The sequence below is a fragment of the Styela clava genome, chromosome 5 (assembly GCF_964204865.1).
Source record: "Styela clava chromosome 5, kaStyClav1.hap1.2, whole genome shotgun sequence".
Lineage (NCBI taxonomy): Eukaryota > Metazoa > Chordata > Ascidiacea > Stolidobranchia > Styelidae > Styela > Styela clava.
This window is the reverse complement of record NC_135254.1, coordinates 5,078,626-5,096,201: the sequence shown is the minus strand read 5'-3', so window position 1 is coordinate 5,096,201 and position 17,576 is coordinate 5,078,626. Positions and strand designations below refer to the sequence as shown.

General features: G+C 37.6%; 1 protein-coding gene across 2 annotated transcripts in view; it reads left to right on the top strand.

The window, feature by feature from the left end:
• The window catches only part of LOC120344962 (tensin-1-like), a 33,764-nt gene extending 17,674 nt beyond the window's left edge, over positions 1-16,090 (top strand). Inside the window, exons 1-13 of one of the 2 annotated variants that reach the window (XM_039414311.2) lie at positions 1,675-1,806; positions 2,784-2,850; positions 3,287-3,419; positions 5,376-5,472; positions 6,337-6,479; positions 7,382-7,513; positions 7,884-7,993; positions 8,717-8,846; positions 9,495-9,665; positions 10,406-10,542; positions 10,978-11,093; positions 11,726-11,857; positions 13,684-16,090. In XM_039414311.2, coding sequence (XP_039270245.2) covers positions 1,739-1,806; positions 2,784-2,850; positions 3,287-3,419; positions 5,376-5,472; positions 6,337-6,479; positions 7,382-7,513; positions 7,884-7,993; positions 8,717-8,846; positions 9,495-9,665; positions 10,406-10,542; positions 10,978-11,093; positions 11,726-11,857; positions 13,684-13,834 — 1,587 coding nt within the window. In that variant the 5' untranslated portion in view covers positions 1,675-1,738 and the 3' untranslated portion in view covers positions 13,835-16,090. Of the gene's footprint in view, positions 1-1,674; positions 1,807-2,783; positions 2,851-3,286; positions 3,420-5,375; positions 5,473-6,336; positions 6,480-7,381; positions 7,514-7,883; positions 7,994-8,716; positions 8,847-9,494; positions 9,666-10,405; positions 10,543-10,977; positions 11,094-11,725; positions 11,858-13,683 lie in introns of those variants that run through there. The other variant, XM_039414310.2, reaches the window with a different exon arrangement.
• The last annotated feature ends 1,486 nt before the right edge of the window (positions 16,091-17,576 follow it).

The window sequence follows — 17,576 nt, the reverse complement described above, 5'->3', positions numbered from 1 at the left end:
ACATCCCCATCCTGTTTTGAAGTAAAAAGTCAGTAGTTATCCAGTTTGAGTTAGCATTATGGCGAGGAATGATTTGAAAATTTGAATTTCCAACGCAATCTGTAGTACTAAATAATTAAATAAACTGAATAATTGTTAATTTTCTTATTTTGATCGTTGGCGGCAGGGTTTTCTTGACGGAGGCTTTGCATAAAAAATCCAATTTTTTAATTTTTTTTTCTGATTCTGAGGTCGTGATAAATTGGAAGGTGGAACAATTTTCCGATCTAACTTAGTCTAATCTAAGATAAACTGAATCAAGGAAAGCGGAGCAGAAAGTTAGTGGCAAATATCTGACCGGTATAGTCACAAATCCGTTGGTACGAGAAACAGCTTTCGCGTAAACCGTCTTACCTGTGCGCTAAATTCGGCGCTCCGGAAGTATTTGTACCGAGATGACGCACAACCGGAATAATCCTAACCTAGTACACATACTATGTTCAGGTTGTGCATCATCTTGGTACGAATACTTGGTACGAGGCACGAAAAATCATTTTAGATGGCGAACCACATTAGATCGAAATATAAATATCAAAATAAGGTTTCTCAGTAGCTAAGCGGTTAAATTTTTCAAGCATTTATTTGTATTTGATACTGATAAGAATATCGCGGTGGTGCGCTCACTAAATTCAATGGTCGAGGTTAATATAGTGAGAGTGATTCATTATTTTATGTGTATTAGGGGTGAGGTAGTGTTCGCATTGTACTATAAAATATAACCATATTTGGTATTTCTGATCTGTTTTTGGTCACGTACATCTTGTGCTAGGTGAGGTTGTTGCCACCATTCTCTGCGTCAGATTTTCAAGTTGGGCCGAAATAGTAAAATGGAAAAGATTTTAGGGCTCAACAATTTCGTTGGAAATTTTAAATTTAACAAAGTAATAGTCAAAACAATAAAGAACAATTTGTTGAAATGAACGTAACGTATCCAGGGAGGTCCAAGGTTGTCGGCTCCGCGGGCCACAAAATTATTTTTGCCTTGTTCGCGGGCCACAATAGTGCCAAGAATAGGTAAACAGTGCAATACAAAACAAACACTTTTATTGTGCAATTACATAGTTATCAGGCATAGCTGTTCTAGGCTCAAGGAATCCGCATTTTATTTTTATTTTTCTATGATGCCTATATTGTTAGCATATATTCCCGACCAAAAAGTTAGAAAGGCAGATAACAATTTAGACTGCCAAGCACATCATTCAACTTTGCTAGTTTCCCCAGCTAGCCATAAAACTATTTTTTTTAGTGATGGCGATATGTCAAAAGATTTTTTTGATTAATTTTATGACGAAACAATGCCTAATGCGATTTTTTGATTACTCTCCGAATGTGACGCGGGCGACAGATGATGAAGCGGCGGGCCGGGTTTGGACCACCCTGGTATAGTCGATAGTTATTAAATAATTTTTATTTAATGTTGGATTTATGGAACTTTTTTGTGTATCACTGTCAACGAATATTAGCAATACTACCAGCAAATGCATGAATACCTGATGTGAGAATATGTATGTAAGAATACCTCGCCCCTGAAACAATCAATTTCCACTCTGAGGAAGGGGGGGGATCCTACCCTTTTTGGTTAGCGCTGAGAAACGGCTTCCCAATGAGACCTATACTTACCTAACTCGATCGTTGTTTTCTTCAGCTAAAATGTTGTTTATGAAGTAACACTAGGCTAATTGTGACGTCATTATTTGACATGATTTCGTTTGTTCTTTATCAATTTATTTCTGGAATATTTAAAATGAAGAAAGCCCTACGACGAATGTAAGTCTGAAAAGTGATTATTTTGCTACTTTATTGCGTCTTCCTATAATAATCTTTTATGACAGGGGTGTGCAACCTTTATACAGGTGGACAAAATACAACTTTATTTAACATAGGCTTTCTAGTAGTTGCATGCACAAAAATTTGGTTGCTGATCTTATGACATGCGTTGTTCGCTTCGCACAAGCTAGCTGTTAGGGCATTGTAACGTCATAGATAATAAATTGGAGTCGGGTATAGGCTTTGTAACGCTAAGGGATTGGAATTACTCGTAGGTACCAGATTAAACTAAATAAAAAATTTATTTTGATGGCCGCAAACCATTCAAAATTGGCACTTCGCGGGCCGCACAAATTTTCTTTTTTAGGGTCAAAACATTTTTAAATGTAAAATAAAAGCATATTCTGTATTCGACATGGCAATTTGTAGTCTAAAACGCGTTTTAGATCCTCGAGGCTTCTAAAAACCAACGTTACAACTAGAATTCGGTTGGAAACCCAAGACTTATCGATCGGAGGTTAGGGGACCCCCCAAAACAGTGGTCTTACTCCATAGTGACACCGTGTGTCCCATCACTAATTAATTAATAACTCGCTAATTATACGACATAATTCATCGAAAATCATTAAGCTTCTGTTCCGAACTATGATGAATGCACATGCAAAATTTGGAGCAGATTCAACTTCGCTTTCGTGAGATATCGCGTGCATCTAACAGACAAACAAACAGACAAATACCTATCAACATACTTACCGATCTTAAGATCGATAAGTAACTAGCTGTCATGGTCTGACTTGGCAATTATAGATTTCAGAACCCCATTGAAAATTCAACACATTTGCACATAGCAATTTTCGTAGCTTGAAGTTTTTACCCCCCCCCCCCTTTGAAAATTTTCGACTATCCCCTGAATTCAAGCGTGTTTATAAAATCGAGTAAAAACTGTTTTTTTTTTTATACACGCTCTTTTTTTGCAGGCTCGAATCATCTCGAAATCAGACGAACCAACAGCGAACTAATGAGGAACACATGGGCAATGGACAGGTAGGGGAAATATCTTATGTGTTGATGAAACGAGTGATTCTATCTCAGTGGTTCTCAGACTTTTCAAGCCGCGCCCGTTTTACAGAATTTGTCAAAAATACTACCTCATAATAAGCTACAAATAACAGATAGTAAGGCGAAAGAATGTTTTATTCTAAAAACACTTAAAAATACGTGGATGGAACGTGAATTAAGTAGAAATGAAAAAGTTACAAAAAAACAAATAAGTCGGGCAAGATCAAGACGTTTAGTCGAGTCATTCCGTTTAAATCTCTCGAATAAATTATCGAAAAGAAATATTCCAGTCAATTACCCGACACCGTTTGAATTCTGTTCAACACAAAGGGTGTAAACTCGTGCACTATTACAATGCAAGCTAATTTTCTTCTGTTTTGTCCACCTTATTTCGCGAAACTGAACTTCCATTTTATTTCAGAATCACGTGATACATCCAACCAACCGGAACGACCATGAATTAGCTGTCAGGACCAAAGTGATCTCAGTGAAGCGGGACATCCAACCCTCAAGTACAAATCACAGAACGAAGCCGGCGCCCATCATACCACAAGGTAATATTTGACCATTAACTAACTAGTTGATTCGGTGCTCCCGAAGTATGTGAACCAAGATGGCGGACACCGAACGTAGTATGTGTACCGGGTTAGGGTTGGGTCCAAATTTTCTTATTTTAGTTCTATTACGAGTTCGGAGACTAGCCAAGTGACTGTCGTAGTATTTGTACCTGAAATTATAGCCTAACCCTAACCTGGTACACATGCTACGTTCCGGTGTCCGCCATCTTGGTTCACGTACTTCGGGAGTACCGTTAATTCTTATAACAACTCGCGCTTTAATCAGTAGTAAAAAAGATTCATCTCTGATGAAATATACGGGCGACCACCAAAATACCACGAGTTCTGAAACTATATTACAGTGGATTGGTTTCCAACCACCGTGCCGTGCACATTAGTGGAATGAATATTGGTGTGCCGCGAAAAGATTTCATTTTTAAATTTATTTCAAGTGATTCCAATTTTCAATAGACCATTGAAAGTTAGTATATCGACTTACAGACGCGCATTTTAATTTAAAACTTGGAAATAAGATGAGAGTGAACTAAGTTGCTTAGGTATTTAGTCATACTGTTAGCCAAGCACTGAAAACGCTTTTTCACCTCGTGTGTCGCAGTGAACCTTTCCTGCAACTGTTTATTTACATTTTCTGGATCAAATTAACAATGTCGCTGATACTTAGTTCTCATGTTTGTTTTATAGCAAAATGGCTTCATGAGTAGACAATGTTCTTGTTTTGTGATAGGTGTGTCGCGAATATTTGAAGAGTTCAATAGTGTGCCGGCGCTGCGATATAAAAAAGGTTGTTAACCACTGCTATGATATATGAAATTGTGGTGATGGCACACGATCACCCACTCAGAACTAAAGAGAACTTATCTCTGAGCAAAATTACGAGATGAGAAACTGGTAGGACTGAGAAATTGAGGGAAAACACTTCAACCGTTTACCGAATAAAATTTACCGGTAAACCACAGCGTCACGTTTGACGTAATAGGTTATAATTTAAGCTTTTGATGTCCCAATGGTTCGCGTGAACTTGTCCAGGTATCGATATCATTCACGGATCTAGAATCTAGATAGTTTTAGACTACAAAAGATATATGCAGCGTACTTCGGACGTATGGGCTTTCTTTATTTTTAAACTCGTGACGCAATCTGTTTCATTAATACAACTCACGTTGCAATGGAAAGAAATTTGCTTTTGTTACCGTACTTCAATCAAATATTACATTTTTCGATGCTTGCCAATACAGTTAGTGGTATTCTATTAAATTCAACGCCGCAGGAGATAAATTTACGATGACGTAATCATTTTTGAAAGAAATGTACATTATAAAGATGATTTGTACCTGAGATGTCGGTTAACGGTTGAAATTGATCTGTTCATTTCTCGTAACGTCCTGTCTTTTTCGGAAGTGCATCTGCAGACTGTTTTAGGGGTTGTACGAGAACTAGATGCTACTTTGCATTTTATTAGTTTCTCGGCTACATGCCATTGAAAAAACAAAAGCGTTCAGACTTGAAATAAAAACCTAGCGAACTGAAATAACAATGGGCCAGTGTAAAAGTGCCTCGATGGGGTTGAAAGCTGATGGAACTCTTTGGAACCCTAAAATAATTTGCCGCATCAGCCTAAACGTATTTGGTAATCTGTATGCGTGTTTTCGTACTCTAATTTCAGAAAATCGAGTTCCATAAAAATCCCTGATAGAAGTGCTGCATAAGTAAAGCACAAAACTACACCAACACCAACTGAAGCTTATAAGATTTCAGAATTTTCCTATAGTTACAAACATTGATTAAATATCTGTGACCCACTCTCTTCTGTTCCACGATAAAAATATCATTTGTGACCCATTCATTGAAAAATGTTCGCCGTTCCTGTACTAGGCCATCGTGTCCACTATTCACTTAGTGTCGCAACATAACAATTTCTTTCTCATCTTTCAGTGAACGTTACACCAACCAGCTTGCACGGAGTACCAAAGCCAGAGTTGACCCCGGAACAAAAAGCTGCAAAACAACGATTTGAGTTCAACAATAATAAGTATGTTCTATTTTGAAACATTTATTATTCGATGAAATCCTCTCACCAGTTTGTAATCATTGAAATGTGCCTATATATTTATCTTATTTATTGTACTCTTCTCTTCCTCCCCAAAGAGGAATAAATAAAAAAAAATTCGACATACTTGTTGGTCTGACGTCATGGATGATGTAATCATGATCACTTATATAATCCCCTCCCCATCAGAAAAAATTATCTATCTTATGTATATATATATATATTTATCTCACCTGTTGTAAATATTTCTCTTTCCTCAGCGTCTATATGAAAAATAATAAATAAAAAAAAGTCACGTCTGTTAAGTTAAAGTCTGATGTAATCAAGGTTAATTATATAATTGTTTTTGTTTTTTTGCATAATTTTTGCATAGTTTTTCTGGATATATTTAATATTTGGTGATTGTATGCGGGAAGTGAAATTCGTATTTTACTTTTTTTCCCTTTTTCAGTGAAAATTTAAACCGCTGAGCCGGGGTAGCAAGTGTTTCATTATGAAGCATTTTTATACATTCACTTAGAGCAGGGGTGGGCAAGGCTTTTGGATCAGGGGCCAAACATTTAGCACGCCTAGATCGATGGGCCATATAAGTGTGACGTAATACGTTACATTTATGAACATGGAGTGTTACAAAATTAAAATGGGAAAACAATAAGACTCGTGGCAAAACCTAATTTAACCGCAATTTTAACGAATTCCTTGAGCTATTTTTAGCTAAAACATCAAAATTTGGTTTTAATTTGGTTGTGGCAGCATCAGGCGGGCCAGATTGACATAGAACCTTTGTAGAAGCCACTGATAAATAAAAACCTATACTTTCGTTTACATACCACCTCATTTTTCCAGCCCTCCATCTCCCGGACCAAGATCTCCAATTGTGACGACTAATAATAACAACAATGCTCACTTCCCGTCTCAACCCGGAAGTAGTGATTCAATCGACGGGTCAAGCTCAATGCGATATTCGAATGGTAGTTTACCTTCAACACGTAAGAGTTCTGATTTAATCTACACTTCAATTGTGTGTCCGTGCCATTTCATTCCATACGAGTTTTGTGAAACAGCCGCTAAAGCATAAGCTTGGATAGTAATAACTCGCACTCTTTTGTTGAAATATTTTTATTTATATTTTTCTCTTTATAAAGTAAAATGCGCAAATGGCCTTTACTTTTTGCCAGAATTGACCATGAAAATAGCATAAAAATCTGTTATTATTATAAATAACGCTTTTAGAAGTATAGAATACCGATAGGATATGGGTGTCTTCTGAATGCGCTAACGACGTAGGTTTAGAATAAATCAAATAGAAAAGAATAAATAACGTCAAAAAAATCTCAGACTTACCGGTTTTATAGGAATTTTTGATACTCATGTAGTACGAGTTGAATCAAGATGGCGGACACCGGAACGTAGTATGTGTACCAGGTTAGAGTCAGGCCATAATTTCAGGTACAAATACTAGGGGAGTCACTTGGCTAGTCCCCGAACTCGTAACAGAACTAAAAGAAATAAAATTAGAATAAAATTATGTCCTAACTCTAACCTGGTACACATACTACGTTTCGGTGTCAGCTACCTTGATTCACATACTACGGAAGCGCCGAATTTTTTCAAAGCAAAGTCAAACGCATTCACATAGAAATAAAGGACGGACGGGCTACAACTACAACGCCAAGAGTTTCTGAAACTTGGTAAAAAGTGGTAAAGCACACTGGTAAAAAGTGTAAGATCCCTACTTTGAATTTTATTAATTAATTTTTCTCTACAGTCGATATAGCAGTCGGATTAATTAATCGGAAAATATCTTTTTGGATAAACATTTCTTTGTCGAGTAGAGAGCACACTTGCAGTAAACTATAAAATCTAAAGTTCACGCAACTTTTATTCACAGCTGGAACAGCAGTCAGCAGCAGTTTCCCGTATCCCACGTCTCCTCCACCTCTGCCTTCGCCTAATTATTATAATATGACGTCACCGACAGCAGGAAGCCACATGTCCAGTTATGAGCGGAATACATTTGAAGGTGAGTATAGTGATTAAAAAAAGTTAAAAACACGCTTATCACCCATGAAGACGGGTACTCGTAGTATGTGTACCAGACCTGGGTAGGCCATAATTTTAATCCGATTTTCCTTATTTTAGTTATATTACGAACTCGGGGACTGTCTGTGTCATTCAAGTGAATATACCCGCTGTCCATAGGTTTCAGTCCCTTTATACAACTTGATAAAGAAAACGAACAAAATTAGTTACCTCCATATTGGTGCACACACACTTTTGGAGCGAAATCATTACCCGCAAATCTTACTGCATCTTAGCATAATAAGATCATCGGTTTAAAGCAGACGAAAATAATAATGATTCTGCCAACTAATATTTCTCATTCATTTCAGACGTTAACAGATTGAGTGCAGAATTGTCACAAACAACGGTATCAGCTGCTCCGAAGTTTATCAGAGATACCACTTCATACTGGTATAAACCTGATATAACCAGAGAACAGGTAACGTACAGGAATGGGTTTTATTATTCGCGCATAATACAACTCAATACGCGACTCGCGAGCATTCAAATCAAACGTGCAAATGTGCGCGCAAATATTGTAGTAACTGAAATAGTATACTAAAGAAATTATCAATAAAATAATAATAGTGTAATTGGATGACGCACGAGAGCGGAGTAGGCGTGAAATTCTGGTGAGTTCTGAGAAATTCCTAGGAAAGCAATGTGCTTAAAAATTGCTTGACATAGTAACATGACGACTAACAACTGACGTAGCGGGGATAAATTAAACTTGATAAATTGAAAACTATTTAATGGAATTTCGAAGCAAAAAACTGTGAACTGAGTTAAAGGGGAATTCATTATTTTCATCAACCAGAAAACACATAACAAGTAAATAATAATAAAATAAGTGAATCAAAACTTTTCGATATGACTGGGTAGTAACGAAACGTACATTTACGAGAATCCGAGCCAGTTATCACCCAATACAAACACGTGAAAAGGTAAATAAAAGTTTGGAGCTCCCGAAGTATGTGCACCAAGATAACGCACAACCTGAGCACAGTATGTGTACACGGTCAGTGTTCAGGTTGTGCGCCATCTTGGTGCACATACTTCGGGAGTGCCAAAAGTTTTTGAAAAAATAGCGACGTCTTAATATAGGTGGCTTCATGGCTTTCCTAAAGCTGAATTTCTTATTTAAAAACTATTCATGTTTCAGGCATTGGCAATTCTTCGAGACAAACCTGCAGGTTGCTTCGTTGTTCGTGATTCAAGATGTTTCCCTGGAGCATTCGGACTTGCATTGAAAGTTGATAGACTTCCTCCTGCGGTACAAGCAAAGGCCGGAGGTAGGTCACAGTTCTTATATTTATTCCAAGAGAAAGGAAAGCTGATAAGACAGTTTTATCGTATGGCGAACCACGACCTCTTGTTCGGTTACTTTTGGTATTCCTATGGATGTTTCCTCGGGCATCGATTTCCTTGTTTATTTCCGTAACAATTACAAATCAGCAATAAGTTGACAAGGACGTAATAATTAGAATTTATACCGCCGCTAAGACGCTTTATTCGCTCAGACAGATATTCAGTCGTGGTTGTAATCAATGCTATTTCAGCCTACACGTAGCCGAAAATTTTCAGTCATCCCAAATAATTAGCGCCACGAGCCTGAAGAGGATCCTATTCGTGGAGCCTAGTTTGGGGAAAAACGCGTTAAATGTGACATAATGTGAAATGTGAAATGTGATGTTTCCCTGGAGCGTTCGGACTTGCATTGAAAGTTGATAGACTTCCTCCTGCGGTACAAGCAAAGGCCGGAGGTAGGTCATGAGAAGGGAATATTCACTTGTCTAGGACAGACAGTCCCCTATCTTGTAATAGAATTAAAATAAGGAAAATCGGAATAAAATTATGGCCTAACCCTAACCCGGTACACATACTACGGGAGTACCGAAATTCTACACACACACAATCTTATATTAAATTTATTATTACAGCTGACGTCATAAACGAATACGTACGTCATTTCCTGGTAGAGATGAGTTCACGAGGGGTTAGACTCAAGGGTTGTCAGAATGAGCCGATATTTGGAAGTCTATCTGCATTGGTTTACCAACACTCAATCACCCCTCTAGCGTTACCTTGCAAGCTGATCATACCTACGGAAGGTACGTAGTTTTTTAATGTTGTTCGCTCTGAGCAAGGCACGATAAAAGATGCCACTGATATTTAACAATATGCGAGGAGCTACAGGAATCTTTCCGATTTAGAATCGCCTTCCTAGTATATTACACCCTGAGTGAGATGGTGATTATATAATTTGTACTCGAGATTTTCGACCAAGTCTTGCAAGCTATTTCAACATTCCGACAAGAGGCGCGAAATTTGGGGATTTTATTACTGGGATTCGAAGTGTACCTTCTGATTTTGTTTCTTTTTTGAGGTCCTCAAACTATCCGTCCGTGGGAAATTTTTTTAATAAGTTTTATATCCACTGCATATGTCTAATAGGGCGGAAAGGAATTGAAATTATGCCAATTTCGCTGATAATTGAGTGCAGTTTCCGTAATTAAAGAGGTTTTTGGGACTCTCGGTCCTGTTTTTATGAGTATGCCTTATTTTTCATGATTGCCATGATTTTTATTGTAAATAAAGAGTTATGAACTAGAGCAGGGACGTGCAGCCTGCGATCCGCGGGCCAAATACGGATCTCAAAGAAAAATTGTGTTAAAAACGAGTTTTCAATTCAGTTTAATCTGATACGTGTAAGTGATTCTACACCCTTCGCGTTGCCAAGGCATACCTGAGTCCAGTCCTGAGTTTTCAAGTTACAACTAATTGCTTGTCATTGCGAGGAATACGAAAATAAATACGTTTTCTTCTAATTAATAATTGAAATGTGTTTTAGATCAAGCAATTCCATCTTCTGATTCTCATATCAATCAGAACGAGGAAGCTGCAGCGGCAGAATTACTCAAGCAAGGAGCAGCATGCAATGTCGTATATATTGGATCGCTGGATACAGAGTCACTCACAGGACCAACGGTAAGATGTCTTTTGATCTATACTCTAGCAAACCCGTGTTCTTAGTCGTTCTGTCTGTCTTGTGTGTTTAGCTATAGTGTTTGAACTGCTAGGCCGATATGGATGCAATTTCTAACGTGGGTTATGCTGTCACCCTGGTTTTGTGCCTTTATTAGAAAATCCGGATTGATGTTCCGTTTCCACGGCTTAGCGAAAAAACGCGTCAATCTTTGAGGAAATTCTATTTTTTTCCAGAATTTGCCGCCATTATGTCAGTAACTACATTTGCTTAATTAGCCACTGCATCAGCCGTTACATAAACGGACAACTTTCAATCCGTATAAATGCGATTAATTTAGATATTTTACTCAGTCCAAATTTACATGCTTACAAGCTCGCTGACTTGAGTTGGACTACAGTTGATTGTATTTTTGCTTAACGTGTGTTTTTTTGTAGGCGATTGAAAATGCAATTACGAAGACGATGGAAGTTGCCAAGGCAACGAACAAAACATCGATTGTTCATTTCAAAGTTTCACCTCAGGGAATCACACTCACAGATAACGAAAGAAAGTAAGAATTATTTTTTCTCCTTGTTGTTATTAAAAATCCCTTTTCTCATTAACTATTCAACCAATTGCTTTGAGATTTTCAGTGGTTGAAGATTGTATTTTTCGCTAAGTCTCCAATTTTTATTTATTGCTTAATTTTCAAAAAATCCTATGAAAATACTGACGTTTCGTCCGACTCTTTGATTGGATAGAATAATCCTACGGGAACTGGTATTTTTCATTCAAAATTTCACCATGATTCATTCCTCACTGGAACACGGTTTTTAATCTGCCAATCTTGACGACTGTTTCCGATTTAACGCGACGCTACGCGAAACTCGGTGATAATTGATACCGTTATGTACGGTACGAAAAGTACTTTGTTTTGGACTTCTGTCAATATATTTGAGCATCGCTCTCTTGTTTTGAAATCAATTGATCGACCATTTCATGCGAAAAGCGTTTTTAACAACAGAAACAAAAGTCAGTCATCATTTATTTTCAAAGGGAAGAAAAATTAAGAAATATATTTTTTTTTTACATTTCAAAAGGAGGGGGATCCACCCTTCAAACGCCCTCCCTCCCTGGCTGCACCCCTGACAAAAATAGTTAATCCTTCGTGTCCAATGAATCTAACTATCATTTTTTTTACAGAATATTCTTTCGACGTCACTACCCAACAGCTACAGTAACATTCTGTGGACTGGATCCATTAGGAACCGGAAACAAGAAACGACCCGCCCGGAGATGGGACGCAACGGGTGTACGAGGAACAGCTGACGCATGGTGAGAAGCTTATTTATTTATTTACATCCGGGGGCGTAATCGAGGTGGAAGGGTTGGGTGAGGGTGAAAGTTTAGACCCCCTTTCGAAAATCCTTAGCTGACAATACAGGGTCCCTTTATATTTTCAATTTTGTTATGAAGTCAGTTCTCAATATACCTTAACCAGGTTTGTTGTTTTTCAATCAGTAATTGTTAACATATTTTTACTTCATTTAATACATCTGTGAAGACCAAAACAATATATGGTATCGATAAATGCCCATTGCAATTTAAAAAAAATTAAGACTTCATGAACACCCTATATTACAGGGTCGTCCAAACCCAGGCCCGCGGGCCACATGTGGCCCGCCACTTCATTGTGTTTGGCCCGCGTCGCATTCGGAGAGGAATCAAACAATCGCATTTCTTGTTGTTTCGTCATAAAATTAACCAAAAAATCTTTTGACATATTGTTGCATCACCAATGTCACTGAATTGATATTGAATTGTTATGGCTTGCTGAGGCAACAAGCGAAGTTAAGCGAGCGAAGTTCTTGGCATTATTGTGACCCGCGAACAATGCAAAAGTAATTATGTGGCCCGCGGAGCTTCCAATCTTGGGCCACCCTGCTATATAACAATACTCATAGGCTTCAGACAAGTAGCCAATGGTATCTAACGATATGCAAAAGGACTATTATTGGCGCAACGGAAGTATGTGCACCAAGATGGCGCACAGCCTGAACCCTAACCGGGTACACATACTATGTTCAGGTTGTGCGCCATCTTGGTGCATATACTTCGGAAGCACCCTATTTTTGGAACGAACGAAATATTTGTGGTTCGGCATTGTCGACCCAATTTTTTAAGCCCAAGCACTGCGGTATATTTAGTCTAAAAATATTTGAATACCAATTATGCTCTTGTCAAGTTACATGACCTTGTGTAAGTCAGTCAGTCAGTAGTTTATTTTATCACATACCAAAAGTACACAGTAGACAAAAATAAATACGAATCACATATAAGACAATACTTTCAGTGTGAAGGGAGGCGCGATAAACCAGAAGAGGTTATCGAGCAGCGTCACCCTGGGGGAGTGAGTCTAAAAATTAAATCATAGTGAGAAAAAAGTCAAACAGGATACTAGCAAAAATCGTGAATAATAAATAAAATAATAAAGTCGAAGACGGCCTTTTTACACATTTAAGTGACCGATATCACGGTGTCACTCTAGTTAATATGAGAAAGCGACTCCCGACACCACTGGTCGAGGTAGCCATGGTAACAGCAGCTCTGTAACTTGGCCTACATGAGAGGCTTAGCCAGAAAGGGGGGGGATCTGAAATTTCGAATGGCCAAGTCGGACCGTAACAGCTATAACGGATCCAGCTGGAGGTCGAAAAACGTAAATTTTTAAGAATCTTGAGTGTCTGAAAAGCGTTTCAAGATACAAAAAATAGTGCTCCCGAAGTATGCAAACCAAGATGGCGGACATCGGAACGTAACATGGGTAACAGGTTAGGGTTAGGCGATAATTTTTTACCAATTTTCCTTATTTCAGTCCTATTGTCAGTTCGAAGACTAGCCAAGAGCCTCCCGTAGTATTTATACCTAAAATTATGGCCTAACCCTAACCTAGTACACATATTACATTCCGATGTCAGCCATCTTGGTTCGCATACTTCGGGAGCCCCCAAAAAATTGCTATGTATGATACAGAAAGAACCTTTTTTTACATTTCATAACGAGGTGGGGATTCCAGCCTTCACCTCACTTCTGGCCACGCCCATGGCTTACATTACCAAATTTTTTATCCTCGCGAATAATTACAAAATCTTTCTTTTCAGGATCTTCGGATTCGTCGCCCGAAAACAAATGGGACCAAGTGACAACACCTGCCATATATTTGCAGAATTAGACTCGACGCAGCCTGCTCGGGCGATTGTAAATTTCGTTTCAAAAGTTCTGATTGGTTCACACCGACAAAGCAGTCCTTGATCTATGTATTATGATTTCACACACAGACTGAGCATCACAGTTTTGTGACGTCATCATTGAGCATGACTTCATAAGATGTGGCGTAGATTCATTGACTGTTTGGGGATACCATGTGTTTCTTACAACTGGTCACAGTCGTCTCAACTGTGACGTCAATATCGGCTCAAATAGGACATCACAATCAGTTCAAATAACACGTCATAGTTGCACTTCGGAAGTTTGCGCGAGACCGATTTCGCGCCGACATTCGTCTCAATGACATCACAGACACTTGTGTATTACGTCACATTGTGCAAACACATATTTGTTTTCGTGACTTTATCCTATAGTGCCCCTGGAGGGCTAAGAAACAAAAGTATGTTTGTAAATATCTCAAAAATCATCGTTTATATACATTTTTGTACGGATAATTCGTCAGACATTGTACTCTCTCTCTCTCAAATATGGCCCCGAATGTAATTCGTGACGTTTTTAATATGAAATAAACTCGCTGTGCTCAGAAACTCGAGTGGGACGACGAAACATGCGGTTACATACGTGATACTACTTCTCATATACCTCTGATTGATTGACTGCCAAGCCATCAAAATGCTCATGCCGTTTCCGTGTTAACGTTTCTAAAATCAAATCACAAAATTTGAAAAAATCCTTTTATAAAATTAGTAGAAAACAGTATTAGAGTAGTGTTCCTTAGCAATACTTTCCTTATTATGAGAAACTTGTTAAAAAAATACTTATAGGTAAAACATTGGAAACATATATTGTAAGTCAGTACATGCGATTCTGTCTTACCTATTTTTATGCGTGGGAATCATTTGCTAGCGCGAGATCCAGATTCTGCTATTAGTTACCAAAGTTCAATCTCATACTTGAACTAATAAAGATAATCTGTAATGTAAAATAATAGCGGGTTACTGATTTTTTTGCGCGAAATTAAATTACTGTTACTGATTTCCGATCTGCACTAAGAGTTTAGTAATTCAATTAGAATTATAGCTGTTCTCCTTATACGCCTACGGTACAAATGAATATGGTGTATTTTGACTTTTTATTTTATTTTATCTTATTTTTTTCTGTTTATTTTATTTGTTATGCAGTATGGTGCATTTTTAAAGATGAGCTGCAGATTTACTTAACTGGGCGACTCTTACGTATACCACCAAACACCTCTTGTTAATTACAAGTTTATAGCAGCAAGATACATTTTCGGTACTCCCGTAGTATGTGTACCAGGTTATGGTCAGGCCATAATTTTATTCCGATTCTCCTCATTTTTGTTCTATTACAATTACAAGTTCGGGGACTGTCTGTGATAGTCAAGTGAATATATACCCCTACCTTTACACAACTCGATGTAACGTAGGCGAACAAAATTAGTTACCTCCATATTAGTACACATACTTCTGGAGCGTCATTTTTGTTGTGAAGAAAGTTATGATTTTAATAGCAGTTTCTCTTGGTTTAATCAATGTCCAAAGCCCAACTGTTTTTTTGTTATCATCAGATTCATCACTTTTTGCTCGACACTTAGGGGCACAGCCAAGAATTTTTAGGAGAGTGCTTCTGAAATTTCAAATTGCCAAGTTAGACTGTAACAGCTAGCGGAACCAGAAACGTAGGGTTTTGAGATTATAAAAAGCGTTCCAAGCTACGAAAATTTGGTATGTATGATACAGAAAAATTGGTGCTCCCGAAGTATGCGCACCAAGATGTCGCACAACCTGAATCCTAACCGGTACACACATACTATGTTCAGGTTGTGCGCCATCTTGGTGCGCATACTTCTGGAGGTCCGAAAAATCCTTTTGTTTACATTTCAAAAATGGTCCCGACCCCTAATCTCCCAATACTACGCTCACTCTCTCAATTGAAGCAAATATAACTCGGCCACAGAAAGACAATGGTGGCCACCAAAATGCTATGACGCTGCCCCTGTGAATGGCAATTGTTACGGGATTTGAAAAAGTTAAATTCGATTCGAGTAACAGCTTTGTATAATGATATTCAAGTAACTGAAGTTTCGGTAAAATCCTCTTCCATAAGATTTTTTCGAGTAGAGGGAGCACTAGAAATGTACGAATGAGATTATCGTTTGAAATGTAGTGTATCATTTCAAAGTACAAATCATAGCGTGGTTACGTTAGCGGGTTCTTGTGTTAAAAAGTGCTTTAATTATTAATTAAACGTAAAATTTCTATATTGCTGCAATTTTGTACAAAGTGTCCAAATATTCAATACATTTTTCAGTTCCACGTATTCTTTGTTTTTCTTTGGCGGGGAAGTGTAATATGACAGCAATAAATTAAAATTGGGGAAGGCGAGAAAAACTGGAAAAGCTTTAGTAAAATAAGTGCCATTAAAAATTGACCTCCGGGATGGAATATCCCGTACTTTTAAAAACAAACTTGAAAATTTGGAACTCTATTTAAGAGGTTAGCAAGAACTTAACTAACGTTTTCTAGAAAATGGGCATGGGAGGTGAAATGGAATCCAGGTATCTGGTTTTTGAAACTAGCTTAAAAATTAATAACAAAGTTTGTATTATTTTATTTTGGTGCAGTATACGCAAGTTAATCGGTTTTATCATAACAAGGCAAAGTTATGGGTAAATATGATACTAACCAGGCGCTAATTTCTCACAATTACTTTTGACTTATCGATTTTAATCGGTAAGTATGTTGATAGGTATTTGTCTGTCTGTCTCTTTGTTTGTCTGTTAGATGCACGCGATATCTCACGAAAGCGAGATTGAATCTGCTCCAGATTTGGCATGTGCATTCATCATATGTCGTACCAGAAGCCTATTGATTTTGGATGAATTATGTCGTATAATTAGCGACTTATTAATTAATTAGTGATGGGACACAAGGTGTCACTATGGAGTGAGAGCGCTGTTTTGGGGATCCCCTAACTTTCGATCGATAAGTCTTCGGTCTCTGACCGATATTCTCGTTTGAAAAAGTCGCAGCTGCACTCATCCAAATATGGCTTCAATACTCTTATGCAAGAATGTATGTGTCAGTGATTTACAAAAGTAAATTCGTTCGCGGACACAAAAGCGTCTGTTAGGTAAAGTTCAAGGTAAAACCAGTAAGGCTCGTGATTTGTTTTCTTTCACCTTTGGTAGGTGAACTCGCTTCATACGTTTCAAACTAATTTATATTTTTTTTTTCACTCACCATATTTGCAAATGAATGGAAATAAAACTTATCTATATTTATAGATTTATATTAATATATTTATTCCGAGTCAAATCCGCAGAATTGGTGAAACCAATCGGAACAAATTTAAATGATTTGCTTCCAACACTGAAATTGAGGCTTTATTAGGCCAACGATTGATAGGCAAGATTTTGATATAATATCTCCAATATTAGCTTACTAATTCCAAGCAGGCGAACTAAACTTCATTTAAAAATTGACTGGACGTTTGGCACCATTCTTCTTCGAGGGCGTGTGAGAGAGAAAAAGAAAGTCATATTAGTTTAAACTTACGTAAATCAGAAACAATTCTCAAAGATGATATACTGCAACATAGCGACTGGTATAACATGATTTGCGAAGGTGTAGTTCTCGAGAGGGGAATAAATAATAAAGATACTTATTTTCTCTAGCTCCATCAAACGGTATTATTCATAATGGGTTGCAATAGGTAGCATTTTAATGCATACAAGGCCATAGAAATTACCCCAGTCGGGTTAAAATATAAATTTTTAATGATTTCTGATAAAATTTGGGTCTAC